Below are 17,684 nucleotides of genomic sequence, written 5' to 3'. Positions count from 1 at the left end.
TTATTAAATTTGTTATAATTAAAAAAAATGTTTTTGTCCTTTTTGCTGGGTTTTTAATAATTTTTATTGAAAATATTTTTTCAAATTACAAATTATGGTATATTCTCCTTAAATTCAGTACATGTCATAGGGCAGGCCGAGGGCTTAAAAGCCTAAAAGACTGAGGTATTTATCTCAAAAACTGCAAAATTTCTGAGATAAAATTATCACAAAGAAATTGTATACTTGTAGATTGGAAAAAAGAAATCCAGTAGGCATACCTACAAAAAAATTGGGAGTGATGACAACCTCAATTTTTTTATTGCAGATTTATAAAATAAGAGCATGGAATAATCAGAACAAAATTTAAAAAAAGACTGAAATGAGATCCGAGAGAATGAGTCGAGTACGACTCTGTTATGAGGTGAATGTCAGTAATTCTGGATCTGACAGGAGATTTATTGCCTTTCATCATTAAAAATAACTGCTCAATAATTTCATTGCAAATTTTTAAGTATTTTCAAACCTGGCAGGTAAATATTTGTAAAATTCATATACACTAACTTCAATTCTTCATTCAATTACCTCCATTTGCATTTAGTTAGGTACCGATTTATTGACAAAGGATAAAGAAAACTTGTTTTCTAAATTTTAAAACCTGCAAATTCATTTGTAAAACTTAAAATGTTTTCCACATACATTTCACGCAATGCAGTTTCACCTAATATTTACTATTTATTCGCCGAGTCTGGAACCCACAGATCATTTTCAAGTGCTGCGAGTTTGACATGGTTCACCTAATATTAATTTTTTTTCTTCTACTAGAGCTGGACCACCCCCTTATTGTTTATTGCTAATTTTCTTCATTTACGAGGTACGCATAATTTTCTGTAATTCTTAATTTTTTAGTCGTATCTTTTTATTAGCTTCAAATTGAAGGAAGAATGGAATATCAAGCCGACGTTCAAAATAAAAATCAGTTAGAATGGGCACATTTGCTACATTTATTAACAATTTTTATATTGTATAACAATTAGAATATGAGAGAACATGCTTAAGACACAAAAGCTACATTCTAAATGCTATTACGCTAACACTTTGAAGGATTACAACTAAAAAAATAATATTAACGGATGAAATATATATACCTACACAGTATCACACGAACAGAGTAAGCAATGTATGGGAAAATTGTTTATTAATAATTCTTGGAAAATTTTACAGCAAATCCTTTTTGCCTACAAAATAGTAACAAAAAAAGATATGGTTAATGAAAATTATGTCCTTTCTCAAAATTTTGTAAAACGTCAAATGTATTTGACATTATTTTTTATGCACAACAATTATATTCTCAGAAATTGATTATTAAAGAATTATCCCGTACGATGCATACTGACCTACCGTGTGTATGTATGTATATATATTTCGGAATATATACAAACGAAATATAACAAATCACGAGTATATTGTACTTTTTTGATTTACTATAATTAAATATTTACAATACCAATAAACGAATACATGTGTAATTAAAAGAACTTATATAGTAGCAAATGGAAAATGCATTACTTATGTTTAATCTTCAATTGATTCTTTAATATGTGATAGGTGTAGACCCCAGAGTGCATTTTCAATTATCACAAAATAAGTACCAAGAATATCTCACTTAATATTAATTAATACTGACTAGATAAAATTATATGTTTCGTATATAAGTACCTATATATAATAATTCAGAAAAGTTAGAAATATCAAGAATACCCTTTTTTTTATATATACAGCTGTCGATGCAAACAAGGAAATTTAATGGAATATTTAAATTATTGATATTTTGGATGCAAAATGTATTAAACCATTTTCTAACTTTTCTTCGAAAAACACCAAAAAATATATATAACTAATTATCCAAAAATCACAAACAATTGTAAAGCTTTAGAATGAAGTTTTTTACTTAAAAAAACTACCCAGTCCAGTTACCATTAAGTTCAGCAAGCTGAAGTGAAGAACGCATATACGCAAAGAGGCAAAAATTTTACGATTATTAAGAAGATACCAAATAAGAACTAGGCCTTCCCTTTAAAAAAAAGTTTAACTGCAACAATTTTAGATACAAAAATATATTTGCTGAAGATAAACAAACATTAATCGTTGGAAATTCTTGTTGATAAGTTTGTTGAATAGAGAGCGATTATTTGAAGCAATGGTTCATAGTTAAAAAAAGAAAAGCGGTTGAAAATTGTATTTTTAAAAATAAAGAACCTAGTTAATATACAGGGTGTTCTCAAAGTTGAGTCATTTATTTTAACAGCTGGTAGAACTCGTAAAAAAAGTCGATTTACCAAAAATCGTTTAAAAGTTGCAAAAGAAGAGTTATAAAAATCCTGTTCTACAAAAATTGTTCAAATTTGTTACCATTTGTTTACCATTTACATGTTTACAACGTAGTGGTCGAAAATTACAATAAATCAGGTTTGTATTATAAAGTTTTTAAATTTCAATTTTTTTAAAGAACTGTTAATAATTGCTTTATTTGGCAACTTTTATAAAAACGGTAAATCGCCTTTTTTTACGAGTTCTACCAGCTGTTTAAATAAATGACTCAACTTTGAGAACACCCGATATTTGGAGTCTGTAAAACAGGGTTTAACTGTCTTTGTAAAGTGTAAGGTAAAATTCCTCAAAAATTATAGTGTTGTATATTCGCTACTGTATTACAGAATGACTTCTACAAATATTTACATTGCCCTCTTTGAAACCAAAAATTCTAGTATAGTTCTAAAACCACCAGGAGGTGGTCATACAAACATTTTTGGTGTTAAAGAAGGCAACGAAATGCAGACCCCAAACAAAAGAAAAAACTATCCCCCTCCAACGATTGATATTTGTTTTGTGCATGATGAGCCTATGAAATAAAAAAGAATAACAAAAGGAAACCAAAACGGAGTTAAGACTGATGAAAATACCGAACCAAAAGAAATTAAGGAGGACAAAGAAGTGAAAGAAAAAGATGAACAGAAGAAGACAGTTCAGTTACCATTACGTTCAGCAAGCTGAAGTGAAGAACACTTATATACACAAAGAGGCAAAAATTTTACACTTATTACGAAGATACCAAATAAGAACTAGGCCTTCCCTTAAAAAAAGTTTAACTGCAACAATTTTAGATATAAAAATATATTTGCTGAAAAAAATGTATTATTTATTACCTGCATAATTTAGGCTTGTATATGTTTACGTATCGTCATAAAGAATATTTTAATAGAATATTTCCACGAATTAAATATCATTTCTAATACTGCAACATTTATAGCTGATAAATATGTAGGGATATATTTAAGTAGTATAAATTGACAGCTGGATATTGCACATGTTAGTGATTAGTATATTGCACATATGGGATAATTTTTGTAAAAAAAAAAAATTCAAAAAATTATATATACCTATATTTAACTTCTAAAAATCTCGGTCAATTGATGAAATAAAATTTTTGCCAACGTGTTAATATATATATTACTCAACATAGAGGAATGAATTATCAGTCGTGTTAAAAATGTTTTACTTTAAATCAGTTTCATCCTGTAACATTTCTTCGATTTCCTGCTCCCAATTATCACTTTTAGAATTCGTGGACTTCTGTTCACTGACCAACTCATAATCCTGTAGTTCGGCTTCTAGTTCTCTCTCCCACTCTTCTTCTATATGAACAATATAAGGGATAAGGAAAAGGCATAAAAAAGCATATTTACAATCAAATTTTTGAGCAACTTGCTAATGTATTAAACCAGATGCTCAGAATGTTAGTTTCCTGTTCTTGATTTGTACACCTCTTTGATATTTAGGAAATCTGAGCAGCTGGTGTGGGTCCACACCTTGAAAGAAATTCATTCACAAATGGAAAAAAATCTTTTACACTTATTCAAACATCTAACAAGTTCATTTACCTTAAATGATGACAAAATTAACGGCTACAACTAACCCAATATGACTAGTTCAATTCAAATAGATGATTGGATCAACTTTTTACAAACTCAAAGGATTAGAGAAAATTCCTATAATTTTCCATTTGAAAATGTCTAATAGTTCATAAATACATACTAACATCTGTTTTTTCCTATATTATTCCAATCGAGTATTGTCTTTTTTTAAGCAACTCAAACTGGACCCCTATCATAACTTTGGGAAGACAATTCAATAGACTTACTTTTAAGTACTTACATAAGTTTACAATGTATGTATGTACAGGGTGGTCAAAAACTTTGAGAAAAAAATTTAGGAGGCGATTTCACTCAGACAAATACTTGTTCCCAAGATACTTTTTTTTTTTTTAAATATTAACACGTTTCTTATTCCAATCTTTTATTTAACAGCACAAATCAGTTTTATTGTTTAAAAAATTATACTAACGATGAAAACTACTCTCGAAAATAGGTCTACATTTTCAAATACTCTGAGAGACCCCCTTAAACAATTTTATCAAATTTAGTACACTTATTATTGAAAATAAATTGTAATTAAAAAAAAATCATTCTAGCAGAGATGTATCAATCGAAAACGGCGCCTAGGGCAAACATCGAACTTGCACCACTTCGTAAATTATTTAAATATAAAATAAACAGATACAACTAAATAAGACAGTCATAAATCTTACAACCTATTTTTGTTTTCTGTTTTAGAACAAAAATTAGTCAGTAAAAGTGCATTTTTGATAGTCTTAAACTTAAATTGAACCTTCTTTGCCTTTTCGGTTGTTCGCAAGAGCTCACCACAAGAGTGAATTGCAGGATTATTTGAATATGAATTATATTGTAGGTTTACTTTGATTTTTAAGTTTAATAATTTGCGAATTTTGTCCACTTCTTTGATTGGCACCATGGCACGTGCCCTACTTACCCCACCCTAGGTACGCCACTGAACCCTTAAGACTAGAAAGTTGGTCAAAACTTCTTTGTGGTTTTTCAATAAATTAGATTAAATAATTTCACAAAAAAAGTCCTCTTGCTGAATTTACTGGGTTGAGGCGGCTTTCAATAATAGTTAAAATACAGCATTGCAGAATTTGAACATAAAAGAATGTTTTATACAATTGTAACCATTAAAATCTATCACATCGTCTTTAACAACAGAGTAATTAGTAAAAAAATAATAATTTAGCAGGATTTGCATTGGTGCCGAAATATCGTTGAAAACATTAAATACATATTTTCGCAGAAATAATATTATCGACAAGACCTTTTTTTTTTAAATATCTTTAATATTAAATTGTTATTTTTTTAATTGCAAATAAAAATATGTATATATCAATTTTGCAGTTTAATATTACCAATAATATGGAACACTAATCTAAAAAAATAGTTTTGAGGTTATGTGTGTTAATATTGAATGTTTGAAAAGGTGCCATGCAAACATATACTGTTATGTTTATGAACAGAATCGCCCCTTAAATTTTTTGTTCACAATTTCCGGACGCCTTGTATAAATATATAATACATACAAAGAGGAAAAATTATAATACTGCCAGCTAAAATTATGTAAGGGTCACAGTTCAGTCCACTGTTTTACAAAATGAGTTGCTCAAAAACAATTTTGAGAATTTGTGCACACATTTCGAGCAAACTGTAATTTTTTTAATTACTATAAATAGTATTTTGCATATACAAGTCATCCCAGTGTGGCATCCTGTATATGTATTATAAAGTATATGTGCTATAAATACATTTTCTGAGTGGTGTGATCGTGTGTGCACAATTTCTTAAAAATCTCATACACAGTGGACATCCAATTACATGATACAACAGTACTGATAAAATACAATTATTTATATTAATTTTCATCTCTGTGATGAAGCAACATACTGTTCTATCGATGTAAATATTAATATTAGTTACACATTTTTTTAAAGTTAGTGACTATGGTGTGAAGCAAGAAAAATAAAGATGGATTGCATCTTAAGCAAAACTAACAACTAAAAGTGAGATCGTTAAAGGATACAGTAGGTTAAAGAAACATTATATTAATCTTGTTAGTAGGATATGGAAAACATATGGGAAGCAAAGATGCCGTCGGTCTTCTTAGGCTACGACAAAACGAAAACAGGAAACTAACCACTTGTAGATTTAATCACAACCATTAGTTCTCTACACCAAAAAAACATAAAAAAAAGTGCAAGAAATTTTCATTTCATAGGCTGACATTTAAAGATTTCAGCTTTTACCTTTGTTTTTCTAAAAATTTGATGTGATGTGCCCATAAAATAAAAATTTACTCAACCCTAAAGCATCTATCTTACCCTTGCTTTTGGCTCCTAAAACCAATTTTTTCATTCCTTCCTGCACTTCTACTAAGTCCTCACTACTGGCTTGCAGTGTGTCGGACACAAACTCATGCATATCTTTACTTGCACTATCTACTTAAAATAAATTAAAAAAAAATAATTATTTCAAAATATAACACCATAACTAAAGTTACAAAAGTAGAAGTTTGCAAACAGCACATCAAAAATGCAAGTTACAATTTTGAAATACTGTTGTTTCAAAATATTTATTGAAAGTATTTGCATGTGGCATTTTTTAAATAGTTTTTTTCTTTGGGTATTTTCCATGACATTAAAAAGTCTGATTTTTCAAATTTACCCGTATTTATCATTTATCGGCTATTATTTTTTAAACAAATTTAGATCAGTGCTTTTGAGAAAAATAATACTGCTGCTTGGAAATGTGTATTCAGAAATAAAAGTTGTTAATATAGATGTAAAAAAATTATGAATAAATTTCATAACTTTAAGAGGGAATCAATTTTTTTGATGTAGTAGTATGCCTTCCTAATAATAAAATCCGAAATTATTATTTTGTTAAGAAAATTAATAGACGAGTTATAACTCGTTTTTAAACTGCACTTAAACTTTTCTGTCACCACTAAGTATAAAACACTAAAAAAAATTCCAAATACTATTAAAAAATTAATTACTAATTTTTAACCAATATTGGTCTGTGGATAGACGTATGTTACAAATTGTAAGTAAAACAATATTTCTCAAGCGCGCTCGGTTGTTTGTGGTTACACTAGCATGTCCAGTGGCGGGGTATGAAAAAAGGCAAAAAGGTGATTCAGTCTTCACAAAGGAATTTGAGAAAACAAACTTATGTGTTTCTAAAGTTTCCATATAAATATGATTCCCATTCAAAATTATGCTCTGTATACAGAAATGGCTTTGAAATTAATTTCTGTAGCAAGTAATAACAAAAGAAATAAAAAAACAAATGCTATAAAAATAAATCAAAAAATACTTCCTCTCTGCATACAGTATAAATGAGCAAATTGAAAAACAATATTTTCTGTTTCTTGTTTGTGCAATAGACAATTAATTTTGCAAAGTCAAGTGATTTTATTAACAGATACAGGCAAAAATACTGACAGATGGTTATTAAACAATAAAAAAAACCACCGTTTGGTGGATATGTAGACAATAATTTTGCAATTTAGCCTTTTACCATTGAGGAATTAAGTATTTTTCCAGATTATATCAATAAAAAATAATAATTAATTTGGAAATAGAAAACAATAACACATTACTCTTTCTAGATTTTTTAATTTAAAAAAAAAATATTTAGAAACAGGTGTTTATAGGAAATCAACTCACACCAACATATAAGTAAATTTTAATTCTAATCATATTGACATAATGAAAAGTGTAATAAAATATTTGTATGATGATAGTCAAATTGATTTTGTCAAAAGATGAATTTTTTGATAATGAATTGAAATTCATTAAAAATGTACTAATAAACAATCATAAAAATTTTGTTGAAACATTTTTTAGGAATACTGAAAGACAAATTCTGTCAGAGAACACAGAGAAATTACCTCCACAATAAAAATTCTATATGTTCCTGTACTTCGGAAAATTAATATTGAGACATCCTCAGGCTGTCCTGGGTCTAAACTGTATGTCCCTGGGACATACAGTGGAATATCTGGTGAATATCCTGAGGATAGTGTATATCCTGCTTTGTAACATTAGACATCCGTTGGGTGTCCTCAGGATAACCTATATCTGCCATAATATTGGGACATCCTCAGATTGTATTTCAAATCAATGTACCTGGGACATACGGCGAGATATCCGAAGGATATCCAGATTTGTAATAGAAAGTATCCCTCAAACACCCGTTGACTAGAAATAGCCAGAACTGTATATTCCTGGGACATACCGGTATATTCCACCAGATTTTCTGAGGATATCCTTTGTGCTATTTGGGTATTTACTGATATCTGCATTTCTCAGATATTAGAAGAAAGCAAGGTTTATATAAAAACCAGAAAAAGATTTTTTCCACAACAATTTTCAATAAATTCAAATTTTTGTTGTTATTGTGTTATATCCTGTTAAAAGTAAAAATTGATACAAAAATTCAAAAAAATTATGATAAAACATACAACGTAATTTAATAACCATAAAGCAAAAATAATGTTAACACAAAAAACTGATTTTATGGTTCCTAAAAATCGTAATAACCCACTTAACTTATATATTTAATATAAGATACATTTTGTTATATTTCTCATGTTTCACCAAAATAGAAATTTTAATCTAATTCAATGTAGCGAAAATGAACTACATTTTATTTTTAACAAAGCTACGTGGGGATGAATTGGTAGATTATTTTGTGCATAAAATGAATACCTTCAAGTATAATAGTATCTTTATCAACGAAAAAATTAAATCAATTTAATTACTATTTTTAATTCAATTAATCCAGACAGTTGTTAAATTTAAATTTGCCATTATAAACTTTATTTGGTTAAAATAGATTAAGTAACCTAATATCGAACTTTCATCTTACTTTAAACATTAAGCTACATAATTCGAAATATTTTCAAAAATTATACTAAATTCTTATTAAGTGATACCAAATGCTAAAGAAACGACTCCATAGATGAACTACTCAGAACTAATCGTAAAAATAGTACCAATGAAAAAATATATACCCGACATGCCGAAAATATTAATATTGCAAAATTTTAAAGACCAACATGAAATTCAACCATGATAAATTATATAACTTATTTCTACACTTTAAAAACTACTTTTTACGGTAATGTAAAAGGTACAAGAGCTAATAATAAAAAATATATAATTTTTTAAAAAACTAACACCGAACACCATATTTTATGCACATTAAAATACATTCAAATTAATAAAAGGTCTGCAAAAATATTCTACTTATAATAAAAGAATACAGTCAAATAAAAAATAAACTAAACGCGGAACTTTTTTTTTGTAAAAATCAGTTTAATTCATTCATAAACTTTAAATAAATAATAAAACTAATAAACACATCCAATTAAATAGGAAATTTTAGATCTAGATATGAAAACACTGTCTTACCCACGTACCAGCTTTTCTTAGGTAATTTAACTCTCACACATTGCTGGATGAACTATAGTAGGTATTTTTTCTTAGAAAAATTGGTAAATTCTAATTTGGATCATTCTGTATAAAATATTCTATTTAGGAGCCAATCAATTTTTTGGTTCATTCCAGTTTAAAAATCTTTTTCAATTAGTTACTAATAATTGAATTAATTAAAAATATTACTAATGCTTTATGATTTTTTATTTTTTATTAAATATCATGCTTTCGCTTACCTATTAACTGATCCGAAGTATACGTTTCAGTAGCAGATTGACTATCTCCTTCTCTAGACATAAAGGACAACTCATTGGCCTGACAAATTAGGCTAACACGATAAAAGTAATTTCTCCAGAAATTTTCTTCCGATATTCTACAAAAAAAATTCCCATGATATATTACAACCTTAAGTATATAGTGTGAACAAAAAAGTTTTGAGTAATCATATTTATCTGAAATCTCGTGATAACATCGTTTGCAGAAATAAATAGATAAATATTAGGTTAGGAGATTAATGTTACAGCCGAAACTTACACTTTAGGCACAAGTTCATATCGCATTTTCTCCAAGTTAGGGTCCTGCTCCATTATGGCCATGGCGATCCCATAAGACACCTCGTAATCGAATTGAAAGTCTACACCAGCTGGTGGACTACGAACGAAGTTTCTTCTGTCTGTAGAAAGGCTAAGACATTCCTCTTTAAGTGCCTCTTCATTAGCACAACCCACCCATGGGGGCAATGCGGTAGTAGTGGTTCCACCTTGTGACTTGACAAAAGCCTCTTGCTCTTTGTTAAACTCGCCTAAAATACTCTAAAAGCCAACAATTTTTATATATTATATATCACATTTATTAACACACAACATTTAGATAAGTGGAGAAAAGAAGTCGAGTATTAAATTTTATCTGTCAAATTATATGAATGTGAAAAGAATGAAATTTTTTAACGTGCGTTTCTCCATTTAACTGACACAACTAGCAATAATCAAGCAGACCACAATACTGATGACACCAAATACCACTCACTAAGAACTCACATTTTTTTCAACAGTTTCTTTGATTTTAGCACTGGCCTCGCTTACGGTTTTCCCAGCTTTATTTACAGCAGAATACAAAAAACTTCCAAACGACTTTGCGCCTGCTAGAGCCTTACTTTGTACTGAAACAGGTCATATGCATGATTTTATTAACTTTTCAACAAATCTTTTTTTTATTCTTCATAATATCTTTACAACTCATATCAGCACAAAAATTTAATAATTTTTCAGATTTTCACAAACATTTGTTTTGTATTTAAATTTTTTTTATACACAAGCTATAGGAACCGCATTCCAATGAAAATTTTAATCTTCTGTACAGCAATTTGATGAAATTTCATGGTAAAACAGAATTTTAATTTTTTTGATACAAATGTGTTAAAAGAACAAAAATTGACCTGTTTCACCATTTCTAAAAACTCCCTCTGTATGAAGTTATACTAAAGTTAAATTTTTTTTGGAATGCGTTGTATGTATCAATACAGCTGTGAACACAAAGGTTTGAGAGCGAAAACTTTAAAAATATTACAAGAAGGAGCCTAACTCAGTTTTTTAAAATAACTAGCGTTGGTTGAAAACTTTTTATTATCCACAACTGTATCATCAAATGCAATCAATTTTAAATAACAACTAATCAACATTAATTTTACTGAACAAACAAAAAAAATTGAACTGAGTATGCATTTCATTTTTGCCTCAAGCAAGTGACAAAGATATATGTACCTTGAAATAATTTAAGTGATATTAACAAGTACTAATAGCGATTGATGCATAAAAAACATGAACATTAATTTTTCATCTACTTTCCCCGCAAACAATTATTCCACATATATTTACGTACCATTTCCAAATTGACTGTCTTTCTCTTCAGTGGGGGATTCTGTAACAGACTGTGGCCCTGAATCTGCACCTCCGGTAGCACTATAATTCCTATATTAAGTTTTGATGTACAATAATACAGTAGAGGGGAAGGTAGGAAATGCCATATCGTACTAAGAAATTAAAGAAACTAGATCTTTAGTTACATAGAATTCAACGGTGTACACGATTTTTTCTATAACCTCCAGTTTTTCATTCTTCTAATTCTTCAAGGAATAAATGACAAAAATTGATGATTTTGGTATTTGGCACTTGGATGTATTTGATGCATAAAAAAAATGTATAGTAAGTACACTGAATTGTATCAAGAAATAATTAAATTACAAAAACATTATTTTTGGTGTTTATACATCGGAAAAAATATTTTTGTGAAAATGTCAAGTATCATTTAAAAAAATTTTTTAGGTAGTTTTAAAATATTGGAAAATATGGTGTTCCATTTAAAAACTATATTTGTGCTATAAATGTTATAAAAAAAATATTATTTATTCCACTGAATTTTATGTAAAAAATGTCTATAAATATTTTCAAAAATAAAAATGTTCTCAAGCATAATGGAAAATAACCAAAATTGATAAATGCTCTGCACCTCTTAAATGAAGCAAGATATCAAGATATAGTTTTCGACATTCAATATTTCTGGAAAGTTGAGCCCGAGGTAACTAAACTACCTTTTCCATGTTTTCAAGAATAAAAACGAATCCCTAAAATGTGCTAAATTTGGCTCACCCTATATGTTATAAAAATTAAATAAAAATACTTACTAATCCGACAGATTTGTAAAAATTTTTTAAATTTGTTTTTAATAAAAAGTATTTGTTAACACTTTTTAAAGCACTGTATTTGTGAATGAATCTCAGTGGCACTGATTTTTGACATTAATCTAGTTTAGATGAACTACATAATCCACCACCACATATCAATCCACTTCATATTACATTCCAACAAGGTGCTATAGGTAGGTGGGCAAAAAACAAACAGCCAATGTTAATTTGGTGAAACAGGAATGGCTGAATATGTTACTGCCCTCCTTATAAATATAATCCCCATTCAAAGTTATACCCTGTAGGTATATAATAAAATAAGGAAGAGAGCGAAACTGTCGTTCTGTTATATATTATAAATAGATCAATAAAAGTAATATAGGAAATAATATATTCAGCTAATTTGTATGCAGCTCCATTAAAAGAGAATGGAGATGGATATATCTCAGTCTATAACCGCATCAAAAATATACAGAAATAATCTAGTCATTTATAAAAGAAATGTGAAGGGCAAATGCTGACAATATCATTTCGCCTTCAGAAGAAACAGAAAAAGAATGAATGAAAAATGAGAAATGGAGAAAAACACTTACAACAATTATATACACACATACTGTTTAAGTGTATAAAATTGTGTTGCATATTATTTTATTTAGGTATTTAGTGTTTCTAGGAAATCTTGTTAAGTTATTCACTCTAACCTCCGACATTAAATAAGTAGAAAAAAGCTGTATTCAATTTCAAATGAGAAGTGCGACAAAGACATGAGATTTCCTACCTTCCCCTGCATCAATTTCTTACCTGGAATTGTCATCTTCGTCTTTTGCTGGTGCAGTCTCTGCCGAAGCTGGTGCAATAGCTTCTGTAGCAATCGGTTCTTGAGCTTCAGTAAGTCCTTCTGTCTCACCTTTTCTTAATTTTGGAATACTAGATCCTAACCACCCACCTATCCCTTCGATCTGGTTTTTCACGTTCGAGAACATTTCAAGTCTGCCACCTCCACTCTGCTTTGTGGGACTAGCAGAAATATATGTCAGATTTAATATATATTCTCACGTTTATATTATATAACAAATTTTACCAATTTTAGTTACTATTCAGCAATATCTCGTATGTTAAAGTTGCTAATGCTAATGCTAAATAAATTTAAGTATGAACTAACCAAAACAGGGTCAATTGAATTTATTTTTATTCCTTTTATCTTCCACTTATTACTACATTAATATTAATTAATTAATTAATTAATTAATAATTGTTATTTTTATAATTTGGTTTTTCGACTTGTGCAGAAGGTTTTTCCATAAAATGTATCAATACATTTTCATAAAACCATTGTTTATCATGAACTGATCAATTACAAAGTATTTTCATATATATATAGAGAGAGAGAGAGAGCCACCTACATACCAAGATTTAGATGACCTTTAGTAATTACCCAATTTGATCAATATTGCCATGTGTTCTTCATGTTGGGGGTCTCGTTTTAAATCAACATACTTATAATATTTAATTCTAAATAATATCTAAAAGTCCAACTAAAAATGTAGGAATTAGTTATGTTGTCATAGTATAGTAATAGTGTTTCCTGCTTCATTCTCTTTTTGTCTAAACTAGAACGCAACTCACTCACAACTTGATGTCTCATATGGGGCGTAGTGATTTGGGTTTTAAACAATACACTTCATAATTTTGGTATTTTAAATGGTCTATATTTATAGTAGTGGTGAATGAATTTATACGATATTAGAATATGGGGAGTGTCAGCAAAATGCTAACATAGCTTTGCATTTTATGCCATTTTCCTTTATGATCTCATACCATAGCTAATAAGGGTGTTTATATTATACAAAGGGCTCAAGGCCCTGGAATGTTTTAAGCTTGGTTTTAAGTATGAAAATTGAAAATTTAACAAGTACCTGAAATATTGGACAGCAAGTTCACGCCTTATCCCTCAAATTTATAAATAATAGAACTTAGCTGAATTAAAAGGTTGGTTTGTTATTTTCGTTTCTTAGACTTTCAAAGATATATTATTTGCAAAATGTTACTTTTTTGAGTTCTACATTGTGTTAAATAGAAAACCTAAACTGAAAAAAACATCCTGTATTTTGAATTAAAAGAGTGTTTTAATTGCTCACATTAAGGCATAAAATCTGTTTTATATTTACTAATATTAACAAAGTAAACGGATCAAGAAATTGATCAATGGTACACGTAATATGTAAATTGGCCTAATAGACCGGGTTCTAATTTTATTTTATTTTGGGAGAAGGAAATGAGAAAAACTAGGATTTTTTTAATGAAAAAGTTCACACTGTCTTCAGAATTTTTTTTAAGCAATAAATTATTCAAGTAATTGTTGCAATTCGTTATACTTAGGCCATCATTTTACATATTACAAATAAATTACAAAATTTATTGGTCAAATTTAAGGTTACCAAGTTTTAGAATAAAAATATATTTTGACCCACAAAAATTGTTACTTAGATTTTGACTTAAATGGGGCTTACTTAACATTTTCAAATACTGATATTAAAATATAGTCGATTTAATGTAGAAGTAATAAGTCAAATTTTAGATATAAAATGAAACGGTAAGAGAATGCAAATTATTTTTATTAGTCACTATATTGGTTTATCTTGTAAATACTTGATAAATTTGAATACATTTAAAATTATCGACCACCTAACTAGTTAAAATATTTATTAAACAGGCATTCATAATTAATTTATGAATAGAAAAATTAACGTTTTTTTACACTTATAGAAACTTTCGGACAATAAAGCAATGCTATGTGACTACGTTGTAATGCAATTTGTTGCAATTTTGTTTAATACCAAACTCACCTCAGAGTAGTCAAAAGTAAAACAAAAAAAATGTTGATTATGACAACCCTTGCACTTGTTCTAAACCTTTGATACACAAAAAAACATGCATTAAAGAATGAGCAAAATATGTAGTACAACTGGTAGATAAGGTATGAAATTGAAAAAATGTGTTGGGGACTGGGCAGACATAAAGGATTAATTTTTAAATGGAAAGTGAACGTTAATCAATAAAAAATAGGTCACTTTGTAACATACCTGCCGTCTTTTTTGTCCGGGCTTACGAGAGCATTACTATCTTCGGTAGGAGTGGGCACTTTTTCTTCTTGATCCCCTTTAACGTTTCCCATCCATGAAGTGACCTGATTAGTGAGTCCCGAAAACATTTTGCCAAAATTTTGCCTCCTCCGAGTAACACTGGTGGTATATTTTTAGCAAGCACGAATTGCACCCTAGACAAGAGCAATGCACATGAAAACCATATTACAAATGGTACTATTTGTTACAATCACGGAAATTTTAACAACAGATTTCCAATTCGATACACTTAAAGGATGAACTTAATATTTTTCTTTATCCTTCTTCAAGAGAAATTGCGCTATCAACATGCGCGGTTGCTGCGAACATTTCACCACGTCTCTCCACCAATAGCGCTGTCCATGGGAGTACGTTACGATTGCGCTTTGTCAGCAACCTCCAGAGCGCAAGAAACGATTTGACCGATCTTCCTCTGGTGCGCAAAATTTCCACTCCAAACTGTGGCCGGCAGACTATTGACATTAAGTATTAATTATAGAGAGCGTTATTTTAGTTCCAATTTTCCGGATGCAATTATTGCAATCCTCAATTCTAAAATACAATATATGTAGGTATAATATATACAAAAATAATGTGAATCGGAATAGTAATATTTCATTACACTAACAAAAAAAAACTTGTTGAGTTGGAAAGTATATTAACTCCTGGCGTGAACAGTAATCGAGTTTATATCTATATTCCATGTGTTCAATAATACAATGCTAATGCGTGTTCAATTCCGTCACAGCCATCGAGGTTATAGAAATAGACAGGCAAGGCAATATGTTCAGATTGTTAGATTTAGAATAAAAGCCAATTGAAAGAACCTTGCTGTGAGGTGTAATTTATAAAATAGATAAGAGTTATGTGGTTTATCTATGCTATTAAATACGAGAATAAGACATTTTGAAAAATAGAAAAGAAGTAAAACACCTTCAGGATATAAATGCATCTTATGACGTCATCAGCCTATATAATACCAAAAGTGATGCAATCAATAAAGTTTCGGGGTAACCTATTTTATATTGAGATCACTTAATATTCTATATTTGCCAAATTGCTAGTATGACCCCATTTCAGTGTTCAATGTTTGTAAGTTTTAAAACACAGTCTTAGTAAAAACGACAAATCTTATTGGATGTTTGTTTTGTTTTAGGACATTTCATTATCGTAATATAGACACAAGCTACAAAACTCACTTTGCTCATATATATTGTTGTTTTTTATTCGATAAATGGAATGTTTTATATGAAGGATTATGTCTAGCATCATTTATGAAGTTACGACAAAAACCAATTCACCAGGTCATGACACAAGAATTATTATGTCAGTCTATAGAAATAGTCTATGGCGTAACACTAGTTTAGTTCTGTGTGAAAAAGTCTCAGCGTTTTGGCTCTTCTCATTAATAGCCTCATCTTAAATGACAATATCGACAATTGCTATACCAGATATGTAATTATATCGTCATCGTTTTACATTGTTTCGTGTTGCAATAGATGTTAAACCGAATTAAAGCGCAAGTTTCATTTCTTTTTTGTTCAAATTGAATAAACTTAAACTCTGCTCGTCCCCCCCTAAAGTGATATAAATTTAATGAAATAAAAGTATGAATATTTAGATACGTTACTTAACTTGATCTAACCAGACCTGCGTAAATCGTTTTTTTCCAAAATTTCATGCATATTCTTAGTTTGCAAAGTCCGTTCAATGAAGGCGCAGCTTAATGGCCAGTTTATTAAAATGAATTGTAATTACAACTAAATTTAGTTTGCTTGATTGATTGTTGCTAAGGAATTTAGTTAAAAACAGTTTAAATGTTCCTTGATAAATTGATCCTGAATCTATCTAATTTGGGAAAAAAACTTGTTGAAGTTACTCGACGACATATCCTATCTACACCTATAAAGTCAGTAGTTATAAATCAAGTTATAAGATTACTAATCTATATTTATAAGGTCAATGGTTACTACAAATAAATTAATAAAGCTTCATATAGCGTTTGACAATGTCCAAGGTCATTCGGTGGCGATGTAAATGTCATAAAAACTATTTTTATGCCTTCTTAATACCTACTATTGTTCTTTTGATATTTATTAATTATGTAACATAATCAGGGAACATTGGTAGTTAATTTGAAATGAAGAATAATGTTATTGTTTTCTATGAGAAACTAGAATTATTATTTTGTCCTTCAAATAAATTTTTATAAATATTCCTAAATATTCATTAAATTGTTTGAAAGGGTGTTATTTCGAGGTATTAATTTTTTAAATTTAATGAATAAATAAAAAATAACCAAAAATCGCAGAAAATTCACAAAATTCACAAAAAATTACAGAAATTTTTTGTTCAAAATGCAATGTCAAATACAACGTAATCATCAAAAACCATGTCAAAAAATCATACCTGTAGAAATTTTTCATTATCCGAGGAGAAAAAATTAAAATTATGTCCATGATTTTTTTGACTTTTAATGGTTACACTGACTGAT

At 29.0% G+C, this 17,684-nt stretch overlaps 1 protein-coding gene across 4 annotated transcripts; it reads right to left on the bottom strand.

Annotated features, from left to right (window-relative positions):
* Positions 1-3,407: 3,407 nt before the first annotated feature.
* On the bottom strand, positions 3,408-15,536 carry LOC108916939 (synapse-associated protein of 47 kDa). 4 transcript variants are annotated; one of them, XM_018723284.1, is made up of 8 exons: positions 15,152-15,536; positions 12,870-13,085; positions 11,267-11,355; positions 10,426-10,547; positions 9,923-10,200; positions 9,625-9,761; positions 6,266-6,385; positions 3,408-3,674 (listed from the first exon to the last, which is right to left on the bottom strand). In XM_018723284.1, the coding sequence occupies exons 1-8, from the start codon at positions 15,277-15,279 to the stop codon at positions 3,535-3,537; spliced, it is 1,230 nt and encodes a 409-aa protein (XP_018578800.1). In that variant the 5' UTR covers positions 15,280-15,536; the 3' UTR covers positions 3,408-3,534. The 4 variants fall into 4 exon arrangements, with proteins under 4 accessions (XP_018578800.1, XP_018578802.1, XP_018578803.1 ...); XM_018723286.1 differs by having other exon boundaries at positions 11,267-11,346; XM_018723287.1 differs by having other exon boundaries at positions 6,266-6,382; positions 11,267-11,346; positions 15,152-15,279.
* Between the last annotated feature and the right edge of the window lie 2,148 nt (positions 15,537-17,684).

Source organism: Anoplophora glabripennis, unplaced genomic scaffold (genome assembly GCF_000390285.2).
Source record: "Anoplophora glabripennis isolate ALB-LARVAE unplaced genomic scaffold, Agla_2.0 scaffold2, whole genome shotgun sequence".
Classification (NCBI taxonomy): Eukaryota; Metazoa; Arthropoda; class Insecta; order Coleoptera; family Cerambycidae; genus Anoplophora; species Anoplophora glabripennis.
Note: the sequence above shows the minus strand (reverse complement) of the source record. Positions and strands in the feature narration are given on the sequence as shown.

Excerpts from the sequence above, each read along its gene's own strand:
- LOC108916939 (XM_018723284.1), bottom strand. The coding sequence starts at position 15,279 with ATGTTTTCGGGACTCACTAATCAGGTCACTTCATGGATGGGAAACGTT. Across the intron at positions 13,086-15,151 it reads CCGGACAAAAAAGACGGCAG|TCCCACAAAGCAGAGTGGAG; the intron begins GTATGTTACAAA and ends TATTTCTGCTAG. Across the intron at positions 6,386-9,624 it reads TACTTCGGATCAGTTAATAG|TAGATAGTGCAAGTAAAGAT; the intron begins GTAAGCGAAAGC and ends ATTTATTTTAAG.